At 53.2% G+C, this 27,978-nt stretch overlaps 3 protein-coding genes and 1 long non-coding RNA gene across 23 annotated transcripts in view; 3 read left to right on the forward strand and 1 right to left on the reverse strand.

The window, feature by feature from the left end:
• Positions 1-1,488, forward strand: part of TYK2 (tyrosine kinase 2) — a 22,075-nt gene extending 20,587 nt beyond the window's left edge. For all 13 annotated transcript variants that reach the window (XM_072787308.1, XM_072787317.1, XM_072787318.1 and 10 more), the window contains one exon: positions 79-1,488. In XM_072787308.1, coding sequence (XP_072643409.1) covers positions 79-213 — 135 coding nt within the window. In that variant the 3' untranslated portion in view covers positions 214-1,488. The remainder of the gene's footprint in view (positions 1-78) is intronic.
• LOC140610845 (uncharacterized) lies at positions 705-15,834 on the reverse strand. The gene is made up of 2 exons (XR_012012322.1): positions 13,259-15,834; positions 705-12,711 (listed from the first exon to the last, which is right to left on the reverse strand). It is a non-coding gene; the product is annotated as an uncharacterized lncRNA (long non-coding RNA).
• Positions 8,262-15,345, forward strand: ICAM3 (intercellular adhesion molecule 3). 7 transcript variants are annotated; one of them, XM_072787325.1, is made up of 8 exons: positions 8,262-8,305; positions 8,957-9,048; positions 9,583-9,849; positions 13,155-13,460; positions 13,780-14,067; positions 14,399-14,653; positions 14,740-14,988; positions 15,080-15,345. In XM_072787325.1, the coding sequence occupies exons 1-8, from the start codon at positions 8,277-8,279 to the stop codon at positions 15,271-15,273; spliced, it is 1,680 nt and encodes a 559-aa protein (XP_072643426.1). In that variant the 5' UTR covers positions 8,262-8,276; the 3' UTR covers positions 15,274-15,345. The 7 variants fall into 7 exon arrangements, with proteins under 7 accessions (XP_072643426.1, XP_072643428.1, XP_072643427.1 ...); XM_072787326.1 differs by lacking the exon at positions 8,262-8,305 and adding an exon at positions 8,711-8,855; XM_072787327.1 differs by lacking the exon at positions 8,262-8,305 and having other exon boundaries at positions 8,709-9,053.
• Positions 15,570-27,978, forward strand: part of RAVER1 (ribonucleoprotein, PTB binding 1) — a 14,223-nt gene continuing 1,814 nt past the window's right edge. The window contains exons 1-12 of one of the 2 annotated variants that reach the window (XM_072787324.1): positions 15,570-15,829; positions 17,371-17,437; positions 19,732-20,201; positions 23,537-23,728; positions 23,899-24,028; positions 24,384-24,478; positions 25,332-25,419; positions 25,715-25,926; positions 26,023-26,116; positions 26,192-26,328; positions 27,080-27,154; positions 27,673-27,813. In XM_072787324.1, coding sequence (XP_072643425.1) covers positions 15,611-15,829; positions 17,371-17,437; positions 19,732-20,201; positions 23,537-23,728; positions 23,899-24,028; positions 24,384-24,478; positions 25,332-25,419; positions 25,715-25,926; positions 26,023-26,116; positions 26,192-26,328; positions 27,080-27,154; positions 27,673-27,813 — 1,920 coding nt within the window. In that variant the 5' untranslated portion in view covers positions 15,570-15,610. Of the gene's footprint in view, positions 15,830-17,370; positions 17,438-19,731; positions 20,202-23,536; positions 23,729-23,898; positions 24,029-24,383; positions 24,479-25,331; positions 25,420-25,714; positions 25,927-26,022; positions 26,329-27,079; positions 27,155-27,672; positions 27,814-27,978 lie in introns of both variants that reach the window. The other variant, XM_072787323.1, reaches the window with a different exon arrangement.

Raw genomic sequence — 27,978 nt, forward strand, 5'->3', positions numbered from 1 at the left:
CTCCCTCCCCCTTTTCATCTCCCCGCTGTTGGACTGCAGAGAGAGCAGCCACCACAGTTCCAGTGTCTTCCTGCCCAGATCTATCTCCTCATGAAGAACTGCTGGGAGGCAGAAGCTTCATTCCGCCCCACCTTCCAGAACCTCATACCCATTCTCAAGACGGTCCAGGAGAAATACCAAGGCCAGGCCGCCTCAGTGTTCAATGTCTGCTGAAGCCTACCTGCAGCTCCCAGGGGGACTGGAGCAGGATGCCCCCCTCCCCTGCCCCGAGGGCCTCCTCATCCCCCAAGGAACCAAGAGGGAGATGCTGGGCCTCACCACTCCCCGTGCCTTCAGTCTGGAGACCCCACATCTGTGAACTGACTTTCCTCCTGTCTTCGTCCCCTTGGGTTGCCATAACAATACGACAGATGGGGTGGCTTATAGACAGAAATTTATTTCTCACGGTTCTGGAGGCTGGGAAGACCAAGAGCAAGGCGCCAGCGTAGTCACGTGTTGGTGAAGGCTGTCTTCTTGGTTCATAGCCCACACCTTCTGGCCGTGTCCTCCCAGGGTGGGAGGGGGCTGGGGATCTTTCTGGAGTCCTTTTATACAGACACTTATGAAGGCTCCACCCTCATGATCTAGCACCTGCCAAAGGCCCACCTCCTAATACCATCACATCAGGTATTAGGATTTCAGTGGAGGAATTTTTGAGCAGAAGGGCACCTGTGGGGCTCAGTCGGTTAAGTGTCTGCATTCAGCTCAGGTCATGATCCCAGGATCCTGGGATTGGCTCTGCATCAGGCTCCTTGCTCAGCAGGGAGTCTGCTTCTCCCTCTCTGTCTCCCTCTGCCCCTCCCCCTCCTCATTCTCTCCCCCTCTCTCCCTCAAATAAATAAATAAAATCTAAAAAAAAAAAAAAGAACTTTGAAGGGATGCAAACCTTCAAACTGTAGTGCCTTCCACAATATGAGCCTGAGAGGCCCAAGATAAGCAAGGACCTAATCAGGCCCTTTAATCCCATCTTTCTGCCTCCCCCTCCAGCTCCTACCCGTAGGGCCCACCATTTCCATTAGCTGGTAATAAACTCATATTTTCTCCGCTGGGGGCTGTGATCCTGTTCAGCAAGCGTTTGCTTTCCTGGGGATAGCACCTAGAGCAAGATACTGCAGAAGAAGCCAGGCTGAACTCTTCAACCTTTGCTCACCCCTGAATCACCAGCTAGCGGGCCAGTACCAGAAGACTCTCAGTGACTACTTCCTCAACGAAGGATGGAGGACTTGGGCAGGGGGACACCACGTAGTGACTGAATCTTGCCAGGTTCACCCTTTCCTCCCTGTGTGACTTCAAGCCAATGGCTTTCCCACACCTTAGTTCTCAACTATGAAGTGGTCATGCTTGCTACCTCAGAGGACTAATGTAAATAGCTCAAGAGGGCCTTTGTGCGAAGCTTAGCAGGAAGACATGCAAACAATGTACTTAGTAAACATTTTATACTATTGTTAATCCGGTATTTGCCAAAGCGTTTTTTTTTTTTTTTAAAGGAAATGATTTAATTTTTGCTTTTATTCTTAAGATTTATTTATTTGAGGGAGGGAGGAAGGAAGGGCAGAGGCAGAGGGAGAGAGAATCCCAAGTGGATCCCACATGGAGCCCGACATGGGGCTTGATTTCGAGACCCTGAGATCAGGACCTGGGCCGAAACCAAGAGTCAGACTGAACTCACTGCACCACCCAGGTGCCCCTGTCAAACCGCTTTTACTAAATAGGTGTCGTGGAGGCAGGATGTGTGTCAGCCACATTGTGAAAGGCAGTGAAATATTTTTCTTTCTCTTTGGATTTCTCAAGACCTTGTGCATTGCAGCTCCCTTTATCTAGATAATTCCACACTGATGTATTTGCTATTTACTTTTTATTTATTTTTTATTTTTTTATTTTTTTTAAATATTTTATTTATTTATTCATAGAGATTCAGAGAGAGAGAGAGAGGCAGAGACACAGGCAGAGGGAGAAGCAGGCTCCATGCAGGGAGCCCGACGTGGGATTCGATCCCGGGTCTCCAGGATCGCGCCCTGGGCCAAAGGCAGGCGCCAAACCGCCGCGCCACCCAGGGATCCCTACTTTTTATTTTTTTAAGATTTTATTTATTTATTCATGAGAGACACACACACACAGAGAGGCACAGGCAGAGGGAGAAGCAGGCTCCATGCAGGGAGCCTGATGTGGGACTCGATTCCAGGACCCCGGGATCACACCCTGGGCCGAAGGCAGGTGCTCAACCACTGAGCCACCCAGGCATCCCTGCTATTTACTTTTTTTTAAAGATTTTATTTATTTATTCATAGAGACAGAGAGAGAGAGAGAGAGAGGCAGAGACACAGGCAGAGGGAGAAGCAGGCATCATACAGAGAGCCTGACGTGGGACTGGATCCAGGGTCTCCAGGATCACGCCCTGAGCTGCAGGCGGCGCTAAACTGCTGCGCCACCGGGGCTGCCTATTTACTTTTTAGAACAGTTCTCATATTAAATATGCATTATAATTATAAACTGGTGGAGGGTGGGTAATATTGACATAAGCAGTGAAATATCTTATTAGCCACTACTGTTATCTCCCTGAAGGCAACGAATGTCACCGGTTTCCTGTTTTTGCTTCCAGAGACACCTCATCCAGATATAAGGAAATCTGTAAACATACTATATTTTCTCATCTTTTTTTTTTTTTTTTTTATGATAGTCACAGAGAGAGAGAGAGGCAGAGACACAGGCAGAGGGAGAAGCAGGCTCCATGCACCGGGAGCCCGACGTGGGATTCGATCCCGGGTCTCCAGGATCGCGCCCTGGGGCAAAGGCAGGCGCCAAACCGCTGCGCCACCCAGGGATCCTTATATTTTCTCATCTTTTGCAAAAATAGTAGCATGTGGAGCACCTGGCTAGCTCAGTAGGCGGGATATGTGGCTCTTAATCTTGGGGTTATGAATTCAGCCCCACGTGGCATAGAACCTACTTAAACTTTTTTTTTTTTTTTTAATAGCACCATGTGCCACTATACAGAACTCTTCCTCATCTGACAGGTAATTTTGAGATGGTCTCACATATCCAGGCCTATAGTGTTTCCTTGTTCTAGTATATGGTGGTTTACCCAGGTTCAAGAGTATCTGTAGCACAAATTCTCAATGGGAATAGATGCTTGCAGGAACAGGCCTGGTAATTGCCCACCTGGTAAAAGATGTTGCCCCAAGAATATATTTTGATATTGGATAGGGCAGTCTCTTTCCAAAATTATCCTGCTTATTCTTGCGGCGCTGCGGGGGGCTCAGTCCATTAAGCATCTGACTCTTAGTTGTGGCTCAGTTCAGAATCTCAGGGTCATGATATCTCAGGGTTGTCAGATCAAGCCCCACTTCAGGCTCTGTGCTCAGTGGGGTATCTGCATGAAGACCCTCTCCCTCTGCCCCTCCCCTTACTCTCTCTCTCTCTTTCTCAAATAAATAAATCTTTTTTTTTAAGATTTTATTTATTTCTTCATGAGAGATACAGAGAGAGAGAGAGAGAGAGAGAAGCAGAGATACAAGCAGAGGCAGAAGCAGGCTCCATGCAGGGAGCCTGATGTGGGACTCGATCTCGGGACTCCAGGATCACGCCCTGGGCCAAAGGCAGGCGCTAAACCGCTGAGCCACCCAGGGATCCCCCTAAATAAATCTTTTTAAAAAATGATCTTGGGATGCCTGGATGGCTCAATGGTTGAGCGTCTGCCTTTGGCTCAGGGTGTGATCCCAAGGTCCTGGGATTGAGTCCCACATCATGCTCCTTGCAGGGAGCCTGCTTCTCCTCCTTCTTCCTATGTTTCTGCCTCTCTCTGTGTCTCTCATGAATAAATAAAATCTTAAAAAATATATATGCTCTTGCTGGGCGCCTGAGTGGTTCAGTGGTTGAGCATCTTCCTCTGGCTCAGGTTGTGATCCCAGGGTCCTGGGTTTGAGTCCTGCATCAGGTTCCCCACAGGAAGCCTGCTTCTTCCTCTGCCTATGTCTCTGTCTCTCATTAATAAATAATAACACCTTTTTTTTTTTTTTTAACACCTTTTTTTTTAAGAAATGATCATGCTTATTCTTGTGTAGCTACTTATTTAAAAATATATATGGACCATTTACAGCATATGCAAAACAGGGAATTATAATGTAACAAACCTGAACTTAACAGCCAACACGAGCAGTTTCTGATACCCATTGCCAGTCTAGTTTCAGCTCTACCCCATCCCTACCCCAGCCACTGGAGACTTTTGAAGCAAATCGCAGACATCATTTCACCTGTATGCATCTTGAAGAGACAGACCACAAACAGTACTGTCATTATCACACCTAAAAAGCTTCAAAATAATTCCTCAATATTTTTGTGTAGCCTGTAGGTGTTTGGATTCCCCCAATGATTTCTTAAATATTTAGTGTTTGTTTACAGTTGGTTCCAATAAAAATGCAAACAAGGCCCATGGTCCTGCAGTGGATTAAGGGCACCCTCCTTGAAGTTCTAGGCTCCTCTTTTCTTTTTTTCCCCCTTGCAATACATCCCTGGATGGCGCAGCGGTTTGGCGCCTGCCTTTGGCCCAGGACGCGATCCTGGAGACCAGGGATCGAATCCCACATCGGGCTCCCGGTGCATGGAGCCTGCTTCTCCCTCTGCCTGTGCCTCTGCCTCTTTCTCTCTCTCTCTCTGTGACTATCATAAATAAATAAATTAAAAACAAAAAAAAAGATACTGGATTGTTCGTCCTGTAGGGATTCTCAGTCCCATGTCACCCCTGTGGTGTAGTTTAACATGTTCCTCTGTCCTCACCTTGACCAACCAATGGTCAGGTTCAGTTTCCATTTCTTGGGTAGACTTTTACAAAAGGCATTGTGCCTTCTCAGCAGGAGGCACTCGAAGTCAGCTTGTCGCTCCTTTTGAGACTCAAGCAGCCACTCAGATCCATCAAGGATCCAGTTTTTATTTTCCAACATTTTTGTACTGAAGCATTGTTAAGGGGCGCCTGGGTGGTTCAGTCAGTTAAGCATCTGACTCGATTTCAGCTCAGGTCATGATCTCAGGGTCATGAGATGGAGCCCCATGTCCAGCTCCACACTGAGTGTTGAGCTTACTTGTCCATCTCCCTCTGCTCCTCCCTTCCACTCATGTGCGCATGCACTTGTTGCTCGCTCTTAAATAAATAAAACCTTAAAATAAAAAGTTAGAAGAGCAATACAGTGAATACCTTTAGCTTCCATAATTACCTGAATTGCCAAATTTACCTGCTTAAATGTGCTTGATCATACTGGATCTATCCATTCCTCTATTCATCCAGCAATCCATCTCATGTCTTGGATACAAATCAAAATAAGCATATGTCTTTTATTTTTCTGTGGTAAAATAAACAAAATATAACTCTTGGGGTGCTTGGGTGGCTCAGTTGGTTAAGAGCCTGCCTTCAGGGCAGCCCAGGTGGCTCAGCAGTTTAGTGCCACCTTTGGCCCAGGGTATGATCCTGGAGACCTGGGATCGAGTCCTGTGTTGGGCTCCCGGCCTGGAGCCTGCTTCTCCCTCTGCCTGTGTCTCTGCCTCTCTCTCTGTCTCTCATGAATAAACAAATAAAATCTTAAAAAAAAAAAGAGCCTGCCTTCAGCTTCAGGTCATGATCCCAGGGTCCTGGGATTGACCCCCATATCAGGCTCCCTGCTCACCACGGAGCCTGGTTCTCCCTCTCTCTCTGCCCCTCCCTACTCTCACTCCTGCTCTCTCTCAAATAAACAAAATCTTTAAAAGCACACACACACAAAAAAAACCCAACGAAATATAAATCTTACCATTTTAACCATTTTTTAGGTGTATGGTTCAGTGGCATTAAATGTATTCACAATGTTGTGTAACCAACAGCACTGTGTACAGAACTTTTTCATCTTCCCAAGCTGTTTCCATTAACACGGACTCCCCATTCCACTCCTCCCTCAGCCCCTGGTAACCACCACTCTACTTTTTTTTTTTTTTAAAGATTTATCCATTTATTCATGAGAGAGAGAGAGAGAGAGAGAGAAGCAGAGACATAGGCAGAAGGAGAAGCAGGCTATCCGCAGGGAGCCCAATATGGGACTCGATCCCAGATCCTGGGATCATGCCCTGAGCTGAAGGCAGACACTCAACCGCTGAGGCCCCCTAGTGTCCCACCATTCTACTTTCTCTACGAATTTGTCTGTTCTAGGTACCTACCTCATGAGTGGACTATCTGTCCTTCTGTGCCTGGCTTATTTCACTTGGTGTACTGTTTTTGAGGTTCAGCCATGCTGTAACATGTTAGAACTTTTTCTTTGTAGGGCTGAATAATATTTGACTCTATGTATATGCATATGTATATACCATATATTTTTTTTTTATCCATTCATCTGCTGATGGACACTCAGGTTGCTTCTACCTTTCAGCTTTTGTGAAGAGTGCTGCTGTGGACATCGGTGTACATATATGTATTTGTTTGAGTCCCTTTAGGATATACCTACCTAGGAGTGGTCATATAATTCTACATTTTTGTTGGTTTGCTGGGTAATATAATTCTACATTTTTGTTGGTTTGTTTTATAACTCTATGTTTAACTTTTTGAAGAGAGCCGCTCAACTGGTTTCCCCAGTGCCTGCACCATTTTATATTCCCACCAGCAGAGTAGGGGAGTTCCAACTCCTACACATCCTTGTTGACAATTGTTTTCTGCAGGGTTTTTTGGTTTATTTTTTTGATGATAGCCATCCTAATAGTTGTGAAGTGCTATTGCATTCTGGTTTTGATTTGCATTTCCCTAAAGACTAGTAATCTTCAGCATCTTTTTTTGTGTGTGTTTATGGGCCATTTATATAGTGTCTTTGAAGAAATGTCTATTCAAGTCCTTTGCCCATTATTTTATTTTATTTATTGTTTGCTGTTGAGTTGTGGTCTTGTATTTGTGTCTCCCCCACCCCCAAGAATATCGAGCTCTTGTGCTAATGCCTTTAGACCCTTCCTAGAAGTCCCCCCAAGTATCCTCTTGAAATATTGCCTTGAAATCCTACCTTGGGGGCAGCCAGGTGGCTCAGCGGTTTAGCGCCACCTTCAGCCCAGGGTGTGATCCTGGAGACCCAGGATTGAGTCCCGCATCGGGCTCCCTGCATGGAGCCTGCTTCTCCCTCTGCCTGTGTCTCTGCCTCTCTCTCTCTCTCCCTCTGTGTGTGTGTGTGTGTCTCATGAATAAATAAATAAAATCTTTAGAGAAAAAAAAAAGGAAATCCACCTTATCACCTCAAGGACAGTGCTGGAGATCCCCTGTTAACTTCCTCTGTAACTTCCAAGAATTTCTATAACCTGGAGATAAGCCCTTGACAGATATACAGGTTTCCCCAGCCACGCGTGGGTAAAGCGTTCCTATGAAATCTTTCGTAAGTCAAAACAGCCTAAATAAAGTGGGACGTCTGGGTGGCTCAGCAGTCGGGCATCTGCCTTTGGCTCGGGATGTGATCCCTCGGTCCCAGGATCGGGTCCCACATCAGGCTCCCTGCGTGGAGCTTGCTTCTCCCTCTGCCTGTGTCTCTGTCTCTGTGTGTCTCTCATGAATAAATAAACTCTTTTTAAAAAAACCAATAGACTGGTGGAGAAGCCTTGGTGGCGCCACTCTTCCCGGGGGGCACTTCCTCTATAATGTCCACTGTAAAACCAGTGTTGAATACTATTTTTGCTTTCATCTTTTCTCATAAAAGGGAAAATTATCATCACCTTTCTTTTGGCTAACAAAAAAGAGGTACTGATGGAGGGCTTTCATAACAGTGAAGTGGCGTAACGGAACTTTAGAAAAGTGAGGGAGACCAGTATTATTTACAAATAGTTTTGATTTGGGTTTTGGTCACTCTCTCAGGATATTGTGGGAGATGGGTGGTTGGGAGGGGCAGCAGGGGAGAGGCCACATGGGATGGGGGGATGGTCCAGTTCAGAGAGGAGGGGGCATGGCCTTAGGATGGGGAGATGGTTGGATGCTGGGTGCCATCGGGGACCTCAACGAGGTTTCTTTCTGGAGCTCGGATCAGAGGCACAAAGGAAGGTCAAAACTCGAGAGATGGAGCAAGTGGAAATTGGTGTAACCATCTGGCCCCCCAGTCCATTTTTGGGGTGTGGAGAAGCCAGCTGCCTGGAGTAGCATGCAAGGAGGTCATAAGGACGGTGCTGAGGGCCAGTTATAAGGGGCATCTTCGACAGTCAGTGGTTCGGGATTCAGCTGTGCTCCAAACACCCCACCTCAGCATGGACCACAGGGAATGGGGGAGACCGTTGGAGATCTTCAAAGGTAAAGGGCCCCATAGCAGCCATGCAGACAGGTCAACACAGAGCCAGGCACAAGGGCCCAATCGATGTGGACTCTGCTCATTTCCATGTCTTCACTCATCTTAGGGGTCCCTCATCGCCCCCACACCTCTTATTTGCCTCATCCCAGGAATATGGAGAGCTCATGCTGATGCCTTTACACCCCGCATAGACGTCCCCTCCTTGTCCTCCTGAAACGTTGCCTTGAAATCCCACCTTATCACCTCAACGACAGTCCCGGTCTGGAGATCCCCTGCTAACTTCCTCTCTGAAACAGAACACCCCTCTTTTACCCAAGTTCAGCAGGAAGGAGGTGTCTCACCTCCTCCACCTCACCCCAGTCTTCCTAGTTCAGAGAACAAAGATAACCGCGTGAACATTTCCTGTTGGTTCATTTGGAGGCTCAGCAGTTGAAGTCAGGCCTTCCCTGTCCAAGACTCACCAGCCACCACGTCCAGCTGGCCGGGTGCCCTACTCTGGACCCCCTGGGCCACAGAATATCTCTCCTGCCCTCCCCAGCTCTGGGCAAAAAAGTAACCCCTGAACTTCTGCAATTTCGACAGTGACTGTGGTTCCGTCCCCGAGTGCTCTGCCTGCTTCCCCCTGCCCTCATTAAGGCAACTTCCTTTTGCAGCTTGGTCACCATGTTGCCCTCGGGGCTGCTGCTGGGGGCCTACGGGAACTCACTCATCTCCCTGCTTCTGGTCTGCTGTCTGCCGCCCTCAGGTGAGGCAAGTCAGGCTGGAGAGGGCTGGAGATGGGGGGCTGGTAGAGGCTGGGGGAGTAGGCAGGGAAGAGCACCCCCCTGCTGCCCTGGCTGCAGTGACACTTCCTTAAACTCACATCAACAGGGACTCTCCAGTGGCCTCAATAGAAAGTTCTGGCTCTTCACCTCAGCCTTTGGGGCTCCCCGAGGACTAGTTCCTGCATGTGACTTGTCTCCCACCCCAACACAGAATCCCTTTGGACCTCTGTCGCTACTCTTCCCTCTGCCAGGATCACTTTTCTTTCACTCAGATAACTTCTACTTTCCCTTCAAAACTGGCTTTGTCTCCTTCTTCTGGAAGGAGGGCTCACGGGCTGCATCAGGGTCTCCCCTAGTCTTTCTCTGGGCTTTCCCCCAGTTCCTGATCCATCATCTGTCTTCCCCACTCGACTGAGGCACCGTGAAGGCAGCGAGGTCATGTTGAAAGGTGGGGCCTGCAGGTGGGTAAGTAGGGGTACCCGAACAATCAGCAGAGTGTCCCTCTGTTTCCACAGGTGCCCGGGCACAGCAATACCAAATGAGGCTGGAGGTCGAGAACACTCTGGTGCCTGCTGGAGGGTCCTTCTTGGTAAACTGCAGTACAGACTGCCCCAATCCTCGACTCATCATTCTAGAGACATCCCTAGCCAAGAAGCCAGTGGGCAACGGCCTGGGCTGGGCAGCCTTCCTGCTAAGCAATGTGACTAGTGACAGCCAGGTCCTCTGCTCCGGCTTCTGCAATGACATCCAGATGGTAGGCTCCTCTGAGATCACAGTATACCGTGAGTGATGGCACCTAGAGTTGGGACTGGCCTTGGGCAGTAGTGGGGGTAGATGACCAGTGGTGCAGGGGGAGCAGGGAACCCCGAGTTTGCAGAGATGGACCAGTCCTCTGACCCAGAGTCTGAACCTGAATGTGTGTGTGTGTGTGTGTGTGTGTGAGAGAGAGAGAGAGAGAGAGAGAGATGCATCTCAACCATATGCCAAGGCAACAGCTGTGAGATCAATTTACTTGGTCCCAACAAGCATTTTTTCAAAGATGTCTCATGTCTGTTATTTATTTTATTCTTTTTTCTAAAAAGATTTTATTTATTTGAAAGAGGAAGAGAGCAAGAGAGAGAGAGAGAGAACACGAGCAGGGTGAGGGACAGAGGGAGAAGCAGACTCCCTGATGAGCAGGGAGCCTGATGCGGGGCTCAATCCCAGGACCCTGGGATCATGACCTGAGCTGAAGGCAGATGCTTAAGCAACTGAGCCCCCCAGGTGCCCCTATTTATTTTATTCTTATGGCAGGTAATAATTCATGCATGTGGTTCCAAAATCAAAAGTTATAACAAGGCATAAAAGTCAACCTCCATTTCCTCATTTCCTAGTGCTGGCTGGGAGTGCTCACTGTTTCAGTGTGGGCACTAGGTGCTCATCCAATCCTTAAAAAGCTCCAGGCTGGGGAGGTACACTTAGGAGCCTCCCTCCACAGATGAGGACCACAGAACTTAGTGGGGTAAAGTCACTTGGCAGGGCTCACAGTCCATGAGTGGAGAAGCCAGTCATCTGGCTCTCAAGTCCTTGCTCCTAACAGATGAGTCTATCTCCCCAGCTCCCATTGCTACCAGTTTCTTATGGTTCCTGCCAGAGTTTCTTTGCATTTAAAGGAATATGATGATCAGAAAATAGAGTATGTCACTCATGGTTCTTACTGTTTCGTGAAGCCTCCATAGATAAGTGTGGTATACGGATGTGACCATGTGTATGCTCCTGCTGCGGGCCAGCATCTGTGTTTGTCTGTGTACCTGTGTGTGTGTCTGTGAGTCTATGTATGTCTGTAGGAGTGTACATGTGTACCTACAGATGCATGAGCATCTGTCTGCCTATTTGTGTGTGCCTGTGTGGGTGTCTATGAGTCTCTGTGTGTGTGCGTGAATGTGAAAGTGAGTACGTTGATGTCAGGATCCAGGACTGTGTGTGAGTGCCTGTTTCTGTGTCAATAGGTGTCTGTGTGTGAGTCGATTTGGATGTGGGTGTGTCAGGACATGGTTCTGGCTCACAGGAGCCAATGGTACTCATCTCTTCCAAACCCTGGGCCACATTGTAGCTTAAAAGCAGCCAGGAAAAAAAAAAAAAAAAAAAAAAAAGCAGCCAGAGTGGGAGTTATGTACACTTTAGAGATTGGCAAGTCCTCCAGGTTGGGGCTATCCCACCACACCCCATCCCCTAGTTCCTGAGCATTAGTAGCATTTGCCAGCACATCATCATCTCTGACCAGTGGTGCCTGAGACTGAGATGGGGGCCTCTTTGTTAAGTACTCTGAAATTATAAATACAGGTTTCTCCAACTATCCCAAAGTAAAGCAGTCCTATAAAACCTTTGTAAGTCAAAATGATGTAGGGGCACCTGGATGGTTCGAGGCTGAGTGTCTACCTTTGGCTCAGGTCATGATCCCGGGGTCCTGGGATCAAGTCCCGCATCAGGGTCTCTGCAGGGAGCCTGCTTCTCCCTCTGCCTATGTCTCTGCCTCTCTCTGTGTGTTTGTCATGAATAAATAAATAAAATTGTTAAAAAACAAAATGATGTAAAGTGAAGAAGTAATTAATTTATATCGAAAAAACCTTGAGTATTCTCAGACCCAAAAACTAACCTCTCCTAGGCTTTTCTGGTACCATAGGATACATCTTGCTGATGGATGTACCAAATAAATGGAGCTAAAGCACCGATGCTCGCAGACACAAGTCAAAGCTCATCTGCTGCTAGAGACGCTGAGTGTGATCCTGGTGAAGGAGCTTGACCGCCATTGTCACTGCACAGGGTGCCTGCTGTCTTTGTAACTCCTCATTGCAAATCCAATGCTGAGTGCTATCTTTGCTTCTCACCAAATTTTTTTTTAAAGGTTTATTTATTTATTTGAGAGAGAGCATAAGCAGAAGGGGCAGAGGGAGAGGGAGAGAGAATCTCAAGCTGACTCTGAGCTGAGCGCAGTGCCCAATACAGGGCTTGATCTCATGACCCTGAGATCATGACCTGAGCTGAAACCAAGGGTCAGAGGCCTAACCAATTATGCCAAGGCACCCTTTGTCATTTTTTCTTAAAAGCAAAAATCCTCTTTGCATTTCTTTTACTTAGTGAGAACAGGTACTAACAATTAATGTAGGTCTTTCATAAAAATGAAGTGGTGTAATGGTACTTTTGGAAAGCAGGGGATTCCTACAGTAAGATGTTAAAGATTTTTCATAGTAGCCAGGGTCATAGTTGAGATCAAGGTTTGAGTTGTTGAGGGTATACGATGCTTCCCAAAGGAGGCCCAGGGTTTGGTATACATGCCTGGGAGGGGCACTGTAGCTGCAGCTGGGAGCAGATCCAGCCTGGCAGTGTGGAGTCCCTCAAGACTGTGCCTGAGCACCCTGAGAGGCTTCCCTGTAAGAGTCTCAGGCGCCTGGGATTGACAGAGGAGGCCAAAGGCAGAGTCCAGGACAGAGGCTGGGAGAGGGGCCATTGGAGTCCCTGGATGTGACATCAAGGAGGCAGGTGTACACACTGGTCTGGAGTCTGGGTGACTCACCTTCTAACCCCAGCAGGGCTTCTTTCTGGCTACGTGTCTGTTCTTGGGTGGATCACCTCAACCCCACCTCTCTGGGCCTCAGTTTCTTCATCTATAAAGGAGAAGAATAATAGAGATTTCACTTGGTTGCTGTGTGAACGAAGGTGAATGACATTTGGAAAGTCTAAGGAAAACTCTAAATAAACAGGAACTTTTATGAGTACTAATAACATTGTAAGTAGTTCCAATTTAGTCCTCTTCCTTCCTTCCTTTTTTTTTTTTTTTTTTTTTTTTTTTAACTGTGATTTTCTCAGGAACAGAAAATCTGACTTATTTCAGAGTCTGGCAGAGTATCCCACAAAACAGGAAATAGCAATCATAATACTAATGACAATAGCAAACACTTCTCCAGACACAGTATTAAGCCCTTCGAGTTGATTAACCCAAAGTTCAGTTCTGCACCGGGTCACCCTCAGCCTCCTCCCTGTTCTGTGGGGGTAGGAGTTGCAGGGCCGGCTGATAAGTACACTTCTCCCCTCCCTACCCCCGCCCCAGGGTTCCCGGAGCGAGTGGAGCTGGCACCCCTACCCCGCTGGCAGCCCGTGGGTGAGAACCTCACCATGACCTGCCAGGTGGCAGGCGGGGCGCCCCGGACCAACCTCACGGTGGTGCTGCTCCGCGGGGAGGAGGAGCTGAGCCGGCAACCGGCCGTCGGGGAGCCAGCCGAGGTCACGTTCACGGTGGCGGCGGGCAGGGAGGACCACCTCGCCAACTTCTCGTGCCGCACGGACCTGGACCTGAGGCCCCGAGGGCTGGGATTGTTCCAGAACAGCTCGGCGCCCAGGCAGCTCCGAACCTTTGGTGAGGCACGGGACTGCAGAGGGTAGGTGATGAGCTGAGCCAGCGCAGGGGCGCCCTGGCCGGGAGGTTTCTTGACAATGGAGTGGACTGGACCCTCAGCGGCTCCGGGGAAGGCGTGCCCTTGGCCCCTGAGGCCGGTGCAGCCTCAGTTGGGAGCCTCGCGGCCGCGGTAGCTGACAAGAAGCCTGAGCAGGTGCGTCCTAGGAACAGGTGTCCTGGGAAGGCAGAAGCCTGGCTCGGGGCTGCGAACGTCTCAGGCGGTAAAGGGGCGCCGACGGCTCTGGGACCTCTTCCTGCTCACGCCTACCCTTCTCCCCAGCACTGCCCATCACGGCTCCGCACCTCGTTGTCCCTCGGATCTTGGAGGTGGGAACGACTCGGTCGGTGAACTGCATCCTGGAAGGATTGTTCCCGGCCTCCGAGGCCCAAGTCCACTTGGCGCTGGGGAACCAGACGCTGAACTCTACAGTCGAGAGCCACGGGGACACGATCAGTGCCACAGCCACAGCCGTAGCGAGAGCGGAGCAGGAGGGCGCACAGGAGATAGTCTGCAACATAACGTTGGGGAACGACGGCCGGGAGGCCCGCGAAAAATTGACTGTCTACAGTAAGAGGGGGCGGAGCCAAGAGGCAGACCCGGAGGGCAAGGGGCGGGGCTTCGGTGTCCCTGGGGACATGTGGGCGGGGACTAAACGAGAGGTGGGGCGTGAGCCTGCAGAGAGGGACTGCGACTGCAGGGATTGTCGTGTGGGAGGGGCCTAAATTACCCGAAGGGTGTAGCTAGAGTATCCCAAATTGGAGTGGGACCTGAGGGTGGTGCCGAGTAGCGTAAAGGCATGGGTCGGATACCCCCAGAGGAAAAAGGCAGATGGAAGGGTGAGGTCTGACGCATGTGAAGGGAGTGGTCAGTAAGCTCCAGAACAATGCCCCCTCTTTAGGCTTCTGGGGGCCCACCATAAACCTGAGTGAACCCAACGCCTCCGAGGGGACTGCAGTGACTGTGACTTGCGCGGCCGGAGCCCGCGTCCAGGTCATGCTGGAGGGACTTCCGGCCGCGGCCCCTGGACAGCCTGCCCAGTTTCAGCTAAACGCCACCGAGATGGACGACAGGCGCAGCTTCTTCTGCAATGCCACCCTCGAGGTGGATGGGGAGACCTTACACAGGAACAGCAGCGTCCAGTTGCGTGTCCTGTGTGAGTGGGTCCCTATGATCTTTAAACCCTTGCTCCCTTTGCGCCATGGTGCCTCGAGTGTGTCTAATCATTTGACCGATCCACAGACGGTCCCAAGATTGACCAAGCCAAATGTCCCCAGCGCTTGACGTGGAAAGAGAAAACTACCCATGTCCTGCAGTGCCAGGCTCGGGGCAACCCGGACCCCCAGATGCACTGTTTTCACGAAGGCTCCCACGTCGAGCTGCCTATCGGGGTCCCATTCTTCGTCAGGTTAAACTATACTGGTACCTATGCCTGCAAGGCGTCCAGCTCACGAGGCGTACACACTGTGACTGTGGTGATGAACGTTCAGGGTGAGCCAAGACGGGGCTGGTCTAGATGGGAAAGCCAGGGCGGGGGTGGGGCGGCAGAACGTGTGTATTTATTCTTTGCTTCTCTGCATAGATCGGAACCTCCGCGCTGTCAACATCGTCCTGGGGGTGTTAGCGATCTTGGGCGTGGTGACTACCGTCGCAGCCTTACTGCACGTCTTCGGGGTGCAGAAGCGGAGTGACACCTACCGTGTGAACCAGGGGAGCACTTGGTTACCCCTGACGTCTAGGCAGCCCGAAGAGGCTGTGGGGGAGAATCCATCCTGAGCTTCCAGCTGGGATGATGGGGGTTTGGCTGTATCCCGGGGTTCCACACCAATAAAGCCCTCAAACCCCGGAGTCTGTGGCTTGTTTCCAAACGCGCCGAGTTCACCCGCGGCGCTTCACGTCCTTTGAGTGACATCTCTGTGGCAGAAAGGGGAGGAGCCTGCGGCCCCCAGACGCGGCTTGAACTCTGAGAGGCGGGCTGGGCCTTAGCCAATGGGCTGAGGGGGTGGAGAAGGAGGTGGGGCTTCTTCTGACCAATCGGCGGGCGCGCACTCGTTGCCGCTCTATGCCGCTCCGCCCAGGCTCGCTGGTCCCAGAAGGCGCCGGGTTCCCCAAGATGGCGGCCGACGTGTCCGTTACTCACCGGCCCCCGCTGAGCCCGGAGGCTGAGGCCGAGGTTGAAACTGAGGATGCCGCGGAGCGCCGGGCGCCCGAAGAAGAACTCCCGCCCCTAGATCCAGAAGAGATCCAGAAACGCCTAGAACATACCGAGCGCCAGTTCCGTAACCGCCGCAAGATACTGATCCGGGGCCTCCCGGGGGACGTGACCAACCAGGTATGGGGGGGGGGGCACGGCGGGAAATACCACCCTGCGCGTGCGCGGGGGGAACCGGGCGACACCAACGCTGGCCCGCGCTGGGGGGCGTCGGCGGGAGAGTCCAAGCGCGGGATCAGTGCGGGATCGGGAGAAACCAAGAGCAGGATTTGGGGGGGGCTGGGCAGTGATGGAGGGAGAAACCAACCTTGGGCTGAGGGAGGACGTTGCTAGGGGCGACCACAGGCTTGGACGAAACCAAGTGATTGAAAGGGGCGGGGAACTGGGAGGGGGCGGGCAACTTTGGCCTTGTTGGGGGATTGTGAATGGGCTGCTATATTGGGACTGTGGAAGTAGGGATGCCAGTTGCTCCCTGCTCTGATAGTGTCTTTCCCCACCCCCTCTACCCTGGGGTGGCGGGACCTTGTGTCCAGAAGTTTCAGGGTTGACTAGAGTATGCCTTTCCATAGCACGCGTTTATCTATTCCTCTGCGAGATCCGGAAGTTGTGGTAGCTCCCGAGGTCTTTCTTCCCCCAGTGCCTCTGGATTAACTTGGAAAAATGGAGTCTCCTGCCCCCAGTTCACAGACCTGCAGAAAAGGGGGGGGGGCACTATTCTGTGCTCTCTCCTTTTTCTGATCTGGCCAGGGGTGCCCTTCTTTTGGGGCCTACATGGGGCAGGGCTTCCCGGTGCTCTTTGGACCCAGGGAGATTGCATCTAGTCTGCCCTGCCCTGCCACAGTGGGATGGGTTCTTTTTCCCTGCTGCTGAAAAATCTCTGCTCTCTGACCCACCCACACATCTGCCACTGACTCTCCCTGCCCATAAATAGGCACATAGCTGTGTGTGTGTGTGGGGGGGGGGGGGTCTCAAACTGTTGGGAGGGGCAGACTTGGGGACAGACCTGAGGCAGATGCCACTAAGCACCATCTGTTTTTTTTGTAGGGCTGCCTCTCCTAGTGCCTACCATCTCTTAGCTGGGAACTCTCTTTCACGGGGCACGGTGTGTCTGGCTATAGGGGGCCCCAGAGTTGGCCTTCCAAGCTAGCTTACCAGAAGGCCAGCTCTGTCAGCAGGAGGGAATTAGGAGGCACATGAAGCCATGCAATGTGGGCTTATTAAGTACACAGGGTCCCCAGTCAGGTACCCCCTGGGTGGCATTCCCTCTGCTGCCCTAGCCAACTGCATGACCTTGGACATGTTTCCTTGTCTCTCTGAGCCTCAGTTTCTTCATCTACAAAATGGGTTAATACCTGATTTGTTGGGATGTTGGAAAGAGTCAGACTTGCAAATAGGTTCAGACGGGTTGAAATTACTTCCCTAAGGGCATTCAGCAGAGCTGGGACTTGAACTCAGACCCATCTGACTCTTGGGCGTGTTGGGTTATTTCAAATCTTGGAGTCTGCAGCTGGGCTCTGAACCCCAGTTCTGCGTGTATTTCCTCATTTGTAAAAGGAGGATACTAATTGATTTGCCTCCGTAGCTGGTCCATGTGGAGGTGGCACTGGGCTGCTCCCTTCAGCCCCTGGTGACTCCGTGTCCTTTGGCTTCTATCTCCGCAGGAAGTGCACGACCTGCTCAGCGACTATGAGCTCAAGTACTGTTTTGTGGACAAATACAAAGGGACAGGTTTGTGGGGCTGTGGGTTGGGCTAGTGGCAGGAGGTGATAGTCCGTGAAACTGGGAGGGTCCAGGCCCGGTGTTTCCTCTCCTGAACTTGGGGCCCAGCATCGTCCCCTAGGCCATGCAGGACAGATTGTTTTCCCACTCTGTCTCATCCTGGGTGCCCATCATGGGAATGGGCATCGTGGGAGGGCTTGGTGCTCCTCCCCAGGGCTGCCCAGCCAGATACCTGGGCATTGGGCTCCCCACCTCCCTCACCATTTCCCCCAGCCAGCCAGCCACCCAGGCCTGTCTGGTGTTCTCCTTCAAGTCCTCCAGAATAATTGGTGCCCCTCCATTCCCTCAACTTCCATCTGATCCATGCCCCCTATATCTCTTCCAAAGTAGCAGCCTCCCTCTGGCTTATCTGCCTCCTGGATTTCACGCCCCTGCTTGCCCTCCCCCCAGTAGCCAGCTCTGATCCAGTCACAAATCTGATCAAATCTGGCCCTAACCTTCATTATTTTCTCTCTCCAAAACTCTCTGAGGCTCCTCCTGATACTATCTTGCAGGGATGTGGCCCAGCCTTCCTGTCCCCTCGGGCCCCCATAAGGTTCCAGGTTCTTCCCTCTGCCGGTGCCCGTAGTTGTCCACTATGCCGTCCAGGTGGCATCAGGCAGCCCCACCCATCATAGCACTGTCACCCGGGGCTATGGTCGGTCTCTCACTCACCAGCCTCCTGCACTGAGTGGCTGGCTCTGTGAGAACAGGGATGGGTCTTCTCAGCCTTGGCACTCCCCAACCCCTGGCATGGGAAGCTCTCTACGGCTGTCTACACTTGCCAGGCATTGATTTGTGCCAGATTAAATCTTCTAGGGCCTTTTCTTGCAATCTGTAAGATGGATGAGAAGAAGCTAAAGACAGGTAACCCCTCGAGACCTACTTGATGGGTTAGGGTGTTTAAGATCTTGGGCTCTGGAGGCAAATGGACCTGGGTTCAAGTCCTGGTCTCTCCTCACTCTGTGACCACAGGCAAATGATTTACCCTCCAGAGCCTCAGTTTTCTCACCAGCATATTAAGCATGACCTGCTTGGGTTAGCCATGAGGCCGAACACATTAAAATACCTAAAAAGCAAAAAAAAAAAAATTAAAAACCTAAAAAGCTGTGGTATGTAAAGTGCTAGTAGGTACTTAGTAAATATTGGCAGGGGCAGCGAATCAGAAGTATTTACTGAGCACCTAGTGTGCGTATGTGCCAGGCATGGAGGATCCAGAGGTTAACTGACACTCTGATTCATATAGTCTTCCAACAATGTTTATTGAATGTTGTGTGCTGGGTATTGGGTACATAACTGTTAACCAAGCTAAGACAGTCTAATCTGCGGAGAAGGATGTTATTCAGACGGGTGCAGACATGGAAGTTTGTACCCTACACGCATTAGGCCAGAAGCTCCAGAGCCCTGTGAGAGCACAGAGCTGGGATCTGAGACAGGAGAAGCCAAGGGAGGCTTTCTGGGGGATGTGATGTTTGTAGGCAGCTTAAAGGGTGGGTGGGGGTTAACCAGGTAAAGCAGCATGGAGGTCAGGGTTCCACGCTCCGGGAAAAGCAGGCGCAAAGGCCTGAGGTGGAGTGTGTCCGGCACAGTCCAGGAAGTAGCAGCAAGAGATGCAAGAGGAGGTCAGCCAAGCCACACAAGATCCACTGGCCCTCATCATGAGAAACCCCTAGTCAAGGACTGGCACAGTCTGATTAGCCTTTGGGAAGGCTCCGGGAGTGGCTGTGGGCCTGGATATGAGAGGAGTGGGTGGCCTGGAAAGGAGGGGAGCAGAATGGGTGCAAAGCAAGGCACTGGGCTTGCCTGCCTGGGTTCAAGTCCAGGCTTCTCCACGGAGGCAGGGGACAGAGGGTGCTGCTCTGGATCTGTTTCTTTGCTGGCAACATAGGGGTTGTGAGGAGTGTGTTAATCTCATTTCACGTGAAGAAACTGAGACCCCAGAGCCATTCAGGGGCTAGAATTGAAATTCAGGCTCCAGTGACCACAAGCTTCACCACTGCCATGCGTCACCTAGTTAGTCACATTTGGGACTCAGCAGTAGGTGAGCGCTGCTGTGGGTGGGGAGCGGGGCTCACGGAGGGGGGAGACGCCTGCCCGCAGCAGTGGCTCAAGGCCGGCAGCCGTTCACTCGGCCGCTACCTGAGATGTCCAGGTGGTTGGGTATTCTGAGGTCACGCAAGGTTTCGAGGGAGGTGGTGGGCGGCCTGGGGTGAAGGGCGGGGCCCTCTGGGTCCCCACTGACCCTGCGCCCCCTCCTGCCGCAGCCTTTGTGACTCTGCTGAACGGGGAGCAGGCCGAGGCGGCCATCGGCGCCTTCCACCAGAGCCGCCTGCGGGAGCGCGAGCTGTCCGTGCAGCTGCAGCCCACGGACGCCCTGCTCTGCGTGGCCAACCTGCCTCCCAGCTTCACACAGCAGCAGTTCGAGGAGCTGGTGCGGCCCTTCGGCAGCCTGGAGCGCTGCTTTCTGGTCTACAGCGAGCGCACCGGCCACTCCAAGGGCTACGGCTTCGCTGAGTACATGAAGAAGGACTCGGCCGCCCGGGCCAAGTCGGACCTGCTGGGCAAACCGCTGGGCCCTCGCACCCTCTACGTGCACTGGACAGATGCTGGGCAGCTGACCCCCGTCCTGCTCCACTCCCGCTGCCTCTGCGTTGACCACCTGCCACCCGGCTTCAGCGACGTGGACGCCCTGCGCCGGGCACTGTCGGCGGTCCACACACCCACCTTCTGCCAGGTGAGCCCTGTGCCTGGTGCAGAAGCCTGGCGGAGCGGGTGCCAGGGCCAGAGCACCTCAGAGGGGCCCTTTGGAGTCACCTGCTTTTTCTAATCTCCTGGGTCCCTTTTTAGGGAAGCAGCCGCAATGCCACTTTGAATGGGGTTCTTGTTAGGAAGGCCACGTGGTATTATGGGTGACAGCCCAGCTAGGAGCCAGATGGCCGGGGTTCAGATCCCTGTACACCCTTTAGCGACTTGTTTAACCTCGGTAGCCTTGGTCCTCCTATAAAACTCAGGTGAGACTGCCTTTGTAAAAGCTCGGTGCAAGGCTTGCTCACCTCTTGCTCCCGCTTCTGTGTTCATCAGATGTTTGCTGAGTGGCCCTCTGTCCCTAGGCCTGGTGTTAAGGAGGCTGTCCAGAGAACCCACAGTCCATTTAAGCCTTGAGGTCAGGAAGTGGGCTTGGCTGGATTCCAGCCCTGCTCTGTGACTCTGGGCAAGTCACTCACTCTCTGAATCTTGGTTTTCCTCCTCGACAAAAAGGGATTTAACACTCACACACTGGGTTGGCAAGACAGTCTGGTTTATTCAGGTCACGTTTATCACATACTTCTGTGTACGTGCATAGCCCTGTGACAGGCACAGTGGGGTCAGAACAGGCCAGACCCAGTCCTCAGCCCCCAGGTAGTCTTACCTACAGGCTGGACATTCCTTCAGCACCCTTTGAGCACATTACTTAGAATCCCTTCATCCTATAACAGCCCAGAGAGGCAAGTAATACCCCATTTTCATGGGGCACAGAGTCCAAGTGCCTTGCCCAGGGCTGTACAGCCAGGGCATGGCAGGGCTGGAATGGGAACGCTGCAGCCTGGCTCCAGGGCCCCAGGCCAGCCTGACCGAGGCTGGTAGATGGGCTCTGACCCCAGTTCTGTGGCCATGGGTGGGTCCTGCTTCCCTTGTGCAAACAGCATGCCAGGACCTGGGGCCTCCAACATCTTACGAACCCTGCGCCACACTCACTTTGCATTTGGTCATACTGCTGCCTTCCGTGGTGTACCGACCATGTGCTAGGCCCCAGGTGGGGGTACTCAGGACACAGATGCCTCAGCTTGGCAGCCACATCCTATCTTGTAGAGGTAGGACAGCAGGGCCGTGACCAACTATAAGTTCTCGCTCTGAGCCTTGGTTTCCCAATCTGGAAATGAGGCTAGCAGCGCTTTTTGTTTGGGTTATTGTGAGTAGCTACTTGTTCATTCTTCTGCTTACCCTGCTTGAATGGAGGCCGGGCTCAGGAAGTCAGGCAGGTTGAGGTTTGAGCCTTCATCTCCCTAGGTGGGGGCTGTGAAGCCTTGGTTGCCCTTTGACTCCTCTGCTCTTCATCTGTGAGATGGAGCACATTGTGGGAGACTTGCACCAGGGCCTTTGTCAGGCGAAGGGGAAGTGTGCGGTAGAGGTGGGATGACGGCTGGAGCCACCTACCTGGGCACCCCGAGCAGGTGCACACCTACAGAACTCTCACTGGATTCTCATTGAATCCCCACAACCACCCTTTGAGGTGGGTTCATTTGCTCGCCCCACCTTACAGGTGAGGAAAACAAGCCCCAGGCTGCGCATGTGAGTGATGTGCCCACACCAGGCTGCCAGTAAGGGGGCTGGGAGTCAAGGTCAGGCAGCTGACCCTGGGGGCCTGCACTCTTAAGTCAGCAATCTCACCTTCCAAGAAGGTTGGAGGCCGAGCTGGGAATTGGCTGTCGTGGTGGGGAATGTTATTTTCAGCATCACCGAGATGAGAACATCCGGGAAAGGCCATGGCAGCTCGCTCTGGTGAGCTTTGCCATTTACTCACAGGCCAGTTTTCATAATATCTTGATGATGTGGGCACGAATAAAACAGGTATCACAAGGCCTTGTGTGTTTTAAGAAACCTTTTCTTTTTATATATTTTTGTGAATGGGCTATCCAGCTCTGTTTGGGAATTCAGCAGGTGTGGAAAGGTCAGCAGTGAAGCCCCCTCCCCCTCCCATGCCTTTGCCTGCAGCCCCTGCTCAAACCAGGTTGTGGTGTCTCTTTCCAGCAAGATCTTATTATGCCTTTTAACCAGACGTGTGTGTATGTCCTTGCATTCCCCTTCTCCTGACCCAGATATGCCGTGCCTGCTTCGGTTTGGTTCTTCCACCCTGTCTTGGGCATATCTTCGTGCTCAGACACCAGAGCTTTTTCAGTCCTGTTGTGACTGCACCATATTCCATTTCATGGACTCTGCTGTCCTCATGGGTGGACATTGTCTTGATTCCAAAACATACTGTGTGTCACCGGGGACCAGGAGAAGCATCATTGGTTCTTGAAACAGCCATAGCCACATGGAGGTGACTAGCTTCTTTAAGGGCATCAGCGCAGCCTTGTCTGCTCCCAGCTCCAGCTTCAGCTCTGTGGCCTGGGCAAAGGACCACCCTTCTCTGAGCCTGTCCTCCCCTGCCGAGTGGATACGCTGAGTGTGCCTGGCTCTGCGATAACAGTGAAATAACTCCTGTGAGCCTATGAGCACGCAGGTCCAGCTGGGCGCTCTCCCAAGATCTGGGGTGCCCTGGGACAGCACCCACCCACAATTCCAGCAGCAACACCACCCTGAAAACCAAGAAATTAGTTTCCTGAGTTGGTGGCAGAGCCTGACCCGACTTGACACCTGGCATCCTCCCTTTCTCCAAAACGTCTCAATCCTGGAACACATCTGGCCCCAGGGTCAGGGGACACAGAGGGGCCTCACTGGCTATGTGACTTCCCTCCTAACTGGCACTTGCAGCCGTGAACCCCAGCTTGGAGGCCACCTGTCTCACTCCCAAGCTGTGTCCTTCCCAGCCCTGGCTGCTGTGTCTTCAGCCTGAGGTTCCGTTGAGCAGTGCCTCAGAGCCACCCATCTCGTCTCCCACCAGCGCCTCCTCTTCCCAGCTCTCTAGCTTGAGTGTGCCACTCTACCTCCCTGCCCCTTTGTGTGCTCGGCAGCCCCCATCAGAGTCCCAAAGTGGTGCTGGCAGGAAGCCCTGGGGATTTGACCCATGCGAGGTGGGTCCCAGCTTTGCACTCCTACCAGCTGTGTGATCTTGGGCATGTTGACCTCTCCAAACCTCAGCTGTTCACTCTGAAAAATGGATAGGATGCAGCCTCCTAGAACCATTGACAAGATTCGATGAGCTAATGCAAGAACTGGGCTCAGAAGGGTGTAGGGCTAAAAACCCACCCTCTCTGGGAGTTCACTGTCATCATCAGGATCAGAGTCTGGTCACTGTTGTGACCGCCATGTGAGGGCAGCCCCTGCCACTTGGGTGCTCATGTCTGCCTCCCCCCACCCCCATGCCAGCTAGCATATGGCCAGGATGGGCAGCTGAAGGGCTTCGCTGTGCTGGAGTACGAGACAGCAGAGATGGCGGAAGAGGCGCAGCAGCGGGCGGACGGCCTGGCCCTGGGGGGCAGCCACTTGCGCGTCTCCTTCTGTGCCCCAGGGCCCCCTGGCCGCAGCATGCTGGCCGCGCTCATCGCTGCCCAGGCCACGGTGAGTGCCTGGGAGGTGTGCTCCCGGGGATGGGGGTGGGGGAACTAGGGGCCAGGCCCTCTTCTCTTGAAAAGTCACAGTGCCCACTGGATTCTGGGGGTGAGGGAGGGTAAGCCCACATCCCTGTGGCCTAGTGGGGCTCTAAGCCACTCTTCCATTTCTCTCTGCAGGCCCTCAATCGGGGCAAAGGGCTCTTGCCGGAGCCTAACATCCTGCAGCTACTCAACAACCTGGGGCCCTCTGCCTCCCTCCAGCTGCTGTTGAACCCCCTGCTCCACGGCAATGCAGGGGGCAAGCAGGGTAAGGTGGGGCCAGGCAAAGTGGCAGCCAGGGTCCCCAGCACTCTCAGAAGCCAGCGCTTCCCTGGTTTTCCCATGTAAGCTGTAGGTGACTTGAGCCTGCAAGCAGGGGCTGGGATGAGTGTGGCAGTCACCAGAGGGAGCTGGTGCCCTGAGCCCCCCTCAGTGGGGGAGCAGAGCTGCCTGCAGTGAAGCGGGGTAATGGAAAGGGACTGTCCCTCCCTGCAGCAGACCCTTCCTGGGCCTTCTTTTGGGGGCATACTTGCTTTCTGGGAGCTTTTGGGCCCAGGGTTGTGCTTAATTAGGGCAGGTGCTTCCATCCAGGGTCCACTGCTCATTTCCTGGTACCCCCCCAGGCCTCCTGGGTGCACCTCCAGCCATGCCGCTGCTCAACGGGCCTGCGCTATCCACGGCGCTGCTGCAGCTCGCCCTGCAGACCCAGAGTCAGAAGGTAACTGCCTGGCCCTGGGCCCCCGAGACCTCCGCATCCACATGTACTCCCCAGCCCCTCATTTGGCCATTTCACACCCCACTTGCATCTGCCAGTGGCTTGCCGTTGGTGGGGTTATGGGACATCTGGTTATGTCTGTGGGGCTCAGTACACGTCCTGGTCTGTCACAGGTGCTTAGGACTCAGGTAGTGATTCAGTCTGGAAGAGAAAGTCCAGGCTTCACAGAGGAGTAGTGTAGTCTCTCGCCCTCACCTCAGCGCACATACGTGGAGACCCGTACAGACCAAGACACACACATATGAACACACACACAAATAGGTACAACACACATAGAAGTAGATAAATCACACACGCACACACCACTGACCTATCCGGTTTGGATAGGTCATTAGGGCCAAGTCAGTGACATGGTATGTCTGACAGTAGCTGATGGAATTAGGGGCTTGCACCTCTGTGTGGCTAAAAGTGACTGGATCCATGTGTGGCTCTTACACTGTGTTGGACACTGTGCTTCCATGATAATCAGCAAGGGGGCTGGGTGTGCGTAGGAAGGACGGTCATTCTGTGTATGTCTGACAGCAATTAGCAGTATGGGGTCCTGACATGCTGATCATATGGTGACATGTCCCCTGGGTTTCCTCAGGGCCTCAGATGAGCCCTGGGATGCAGGAGGCCCTCTGTCACCATTGGGTGGCCGGATGGGTGATGGGTAGGGTGTTATAGACACTGGGGAACACTCCTGTCTGCCCATGACTGGCTGTGGCCTGGAGTCTGGGTGTACTGGGTGTGGTGACCCCTGTCTGCTGTCCAGGCCACACTGGCCCATCTCCAGCTGATTGTGCTCTGTCTCCAGAAGCCAGGGATCCTGGGAGACTCTCCCCTGGGCACCCTTCAGCCTGGGGCCCAGCCGGCCAACCCCCTTCTTGGGGAGCTCTCTGCAGGTAACACAGACCCCACCCCTCCTCATCTTCCTGGACCCCTTCCCACTTCCTCTTTCTGAGCCTCTTTGCTTATTGGGCATGGGCACATGACCTAACCTCTCTGGGTCTCAGTGGCTCCATCTGTCAGTGGGCCCCTACCCCTAGGGTGGCCGGGAGCATCCTGGGAGTTAATGTGCTTAAAGGGCTCTGCTCAGTATCTACCACATACCTCCTGGTCCTGGTTCAAGCAGAGGCTCGGGGCCCCAGGAAGACAGGTCCTATGTGGTTGGACACCAACACCTCCTTCTCTCTGTAGGGGGGGCCTTGCCCCCGGAGCTGCCACCCCGGCGAGGGAAGCCACCACCTCTGCTGCCGCCACTGCTTGGCCCCTCTGGGGGTGACCGGGAAGCCATAGGCCTGGGTCCCCCAGCAGCCCAGCTCACTCCACCCCCTGCCCCAGTGGGACTCCGAGGCACTGGCCTTAGGAGCCTCCAGAAAGACAGCGGGCCTCTACCAGCACCCTCTGGGGTAAGGCTCCTCTCTGCACCCAGTACCATCCCAGCCTTCTGCCCTGCACGGTCCTGCCTGCCAGGGGTCCTCACGAATCCAGCCCTCCCACCACAGGTCTCGCTGCTGGGGGAACCCCCAAAGGACTTCCGGATCCCCCTGAATCCCTACCTGAACCTACACAGCCTACTCCCAGCCAGCAACCTGGCGGGTAAGGAGGCTCGGGGCTGGGGAGGCACAGGGAGAAGCCGCCGCCCAGCTGAGAGCCACCTGCCTAACCCCCCAGCCCCTGGAGCTGGTGGTGGAGGTGGTGGCAGCAGCAAAGCCTTCCAGCTCAAGTCCCGCCTGCTCAGCCCTCTCGCCAGCACCCGCCTGCCCCCTGAACCAGGGCTGCCTGACAGCTATGGTTTCGACTACCCCTCGGTGAGTACCTCACTGCCATGTGGTCAGCCCTCCCGAGGGCTGCTGCTGTGACCCGGTGACCTCCCTAGAGCAGATCATTCTTCAAACCATTGTTCTTCTAGTACTGATTGCCAGGCAGATGCTAGGGAGATAGCGGGGAAGGTGCCAGACACAGTCCCTACCCTAAATCTCATGTCTGCTTGTCTCTGCACATCAGAGCTGCTTCCTGTCTCTATCTCCCAAGAGGTTTTAGGCTGTGCTTCTCCCTCTCAGAGACAAGGCTTGGTGTCCTGTTGGTCTCTGTTCTTCTCTGACTCCTGTCTCTGTGCCTGGAGAGCTACTCCTGTGATTCCAACCTCCCCCAGAGCCGATGTTGGAGCCAGGCCGCCAACAGGCCCCCTGTGTTCTGTTCAGCCCACACTGGGTTAAAAAAAAAAATTACAACTGAAATAAATGTCAATACTAACACACAGAAGAGTTCACACAACCCAGATGCCAAGCTGGCCTTGAAACTCTGTGAACACCCGACCCCACAGGGGCCACGTGCCTTCATGGCAGCTGTCTCTGGGGCCAAGGTATAACCACTCCCTGCCACAGGGCAAACACTGTCATCTCAGCTGCCCCACCCTGCACTTGAAAGTTGCCTCCACACAGTAGTGTGCCCTCTGCTGGAGGGGGCAGGCTTCCTCGGTAACAGCCGTGTCCTGGAATTTAGCCGGGGGTGAGGCTGGTGCTACCTCTAACCCAATATGCCTCTCCCACTTTCATTCAGGATGTGGGACCTCGGCGGCTCTTCTCCCACCCCCGGGAACCAGCTCTAGGGCCTCACAGACCCAGCCGACACAAAGTAAGAGCTGCCCGACCTTTGCATCATCTCCTGGGCGAATCAGTTAGCTTTTGTTGCATAACAAGCAGCCCCACCACTTTGTAGCTTAGAACAGCAAATATTTTATTTCTCACCAATCTTCGAGGTGGCAGGTGGGTGGTGATTCCCTGCAGTCACCCAGGCGGCCCGGCTGGGGCTCAGTAGTCTGCAGTGGTTCTAGCACTTATGACCTGGCACTTATTAAGCAGGTGAAGGGGCCTCAGCTGGGACAATTTACCTCTTGCACATGGAGCTCATTCTCCAGCAGACCACCCTGTGATGCTGTCCTGCATGTGGTGGCCCCAGGTGGTTCCAGGGTTCCCAGCAGGAAGAAGGGAGGGCAGGCACATCTGCCTTTATTTGTTGTCATGCTATCCCGTTGGCCAAAGCTAATCATGTGACAAAGCCCCTGGCAGAGTGGAGGGGTGCCTTTGGGAGGGTCTATAAAAGGGGTTGGGTTCTTCATAATCTGTCTTACTCAGCCCACCCCCTCTTTGCAGATGTCACCCCCGCCCAGTGGTTTTGGAGAACGGAGTGGTGGAGGCGGTGGGGGGCCCCTCTCCCACTTCTATTCGGGCTCGCCCACTTCCTACTTCACCAGTGGCCTGCAGGCTGGCCTCAAGCAGAGCCACCTTAACAAGGTGAGGAGCTTCCCCAGCTGAGGACCATTCCCCAGGGACAGCCAGGATGCAGGAGCCCCTGTGGCCCTTGGTGCCTGGGCCAAGGCTGGAGTGGTGGCAGAGTGGGCGTCCAGCTCTGCTCAGGGCTGAACTGAAACAGACTGCCCTCCCCATGCCTACATCTCT

The sequence above is a fragment of the Canis lupus genome, chromosome 19, assembly GCF_048164855.1.
Source record: "Canis lupus baileyi chromosome 19, mCanLup2.hap1, whole genome shotgun sequence".
Lineage (NCBI taxonomy): Eukaryota > Metazoa > Chordata > Mammalia > Carnivora > Canidae > Canis > Canis lupus.

Coding starts and splice junctions, on each gene's coding strand:
- ICAM3 (XM_072787325.1), top strand. CDS start 8,277: ATGGGGGAGACCGTTGGAGATCTTCAAAG. Junction 8,306..8,956: donor ACCGTTGGAGATCTTCAAAG/GTAAAGGGCCCC, acceptor TTCCTTTTGCAG/CTTGGTCACCATGTTGCCCT. Junction 14,989..15,079: donor TGTGGTGATGAACGTTCAGG/GTGAGCCAAGAC, acceptor TTCTCTGCATAG/ATCGGAACCTCCGCGCTGTC.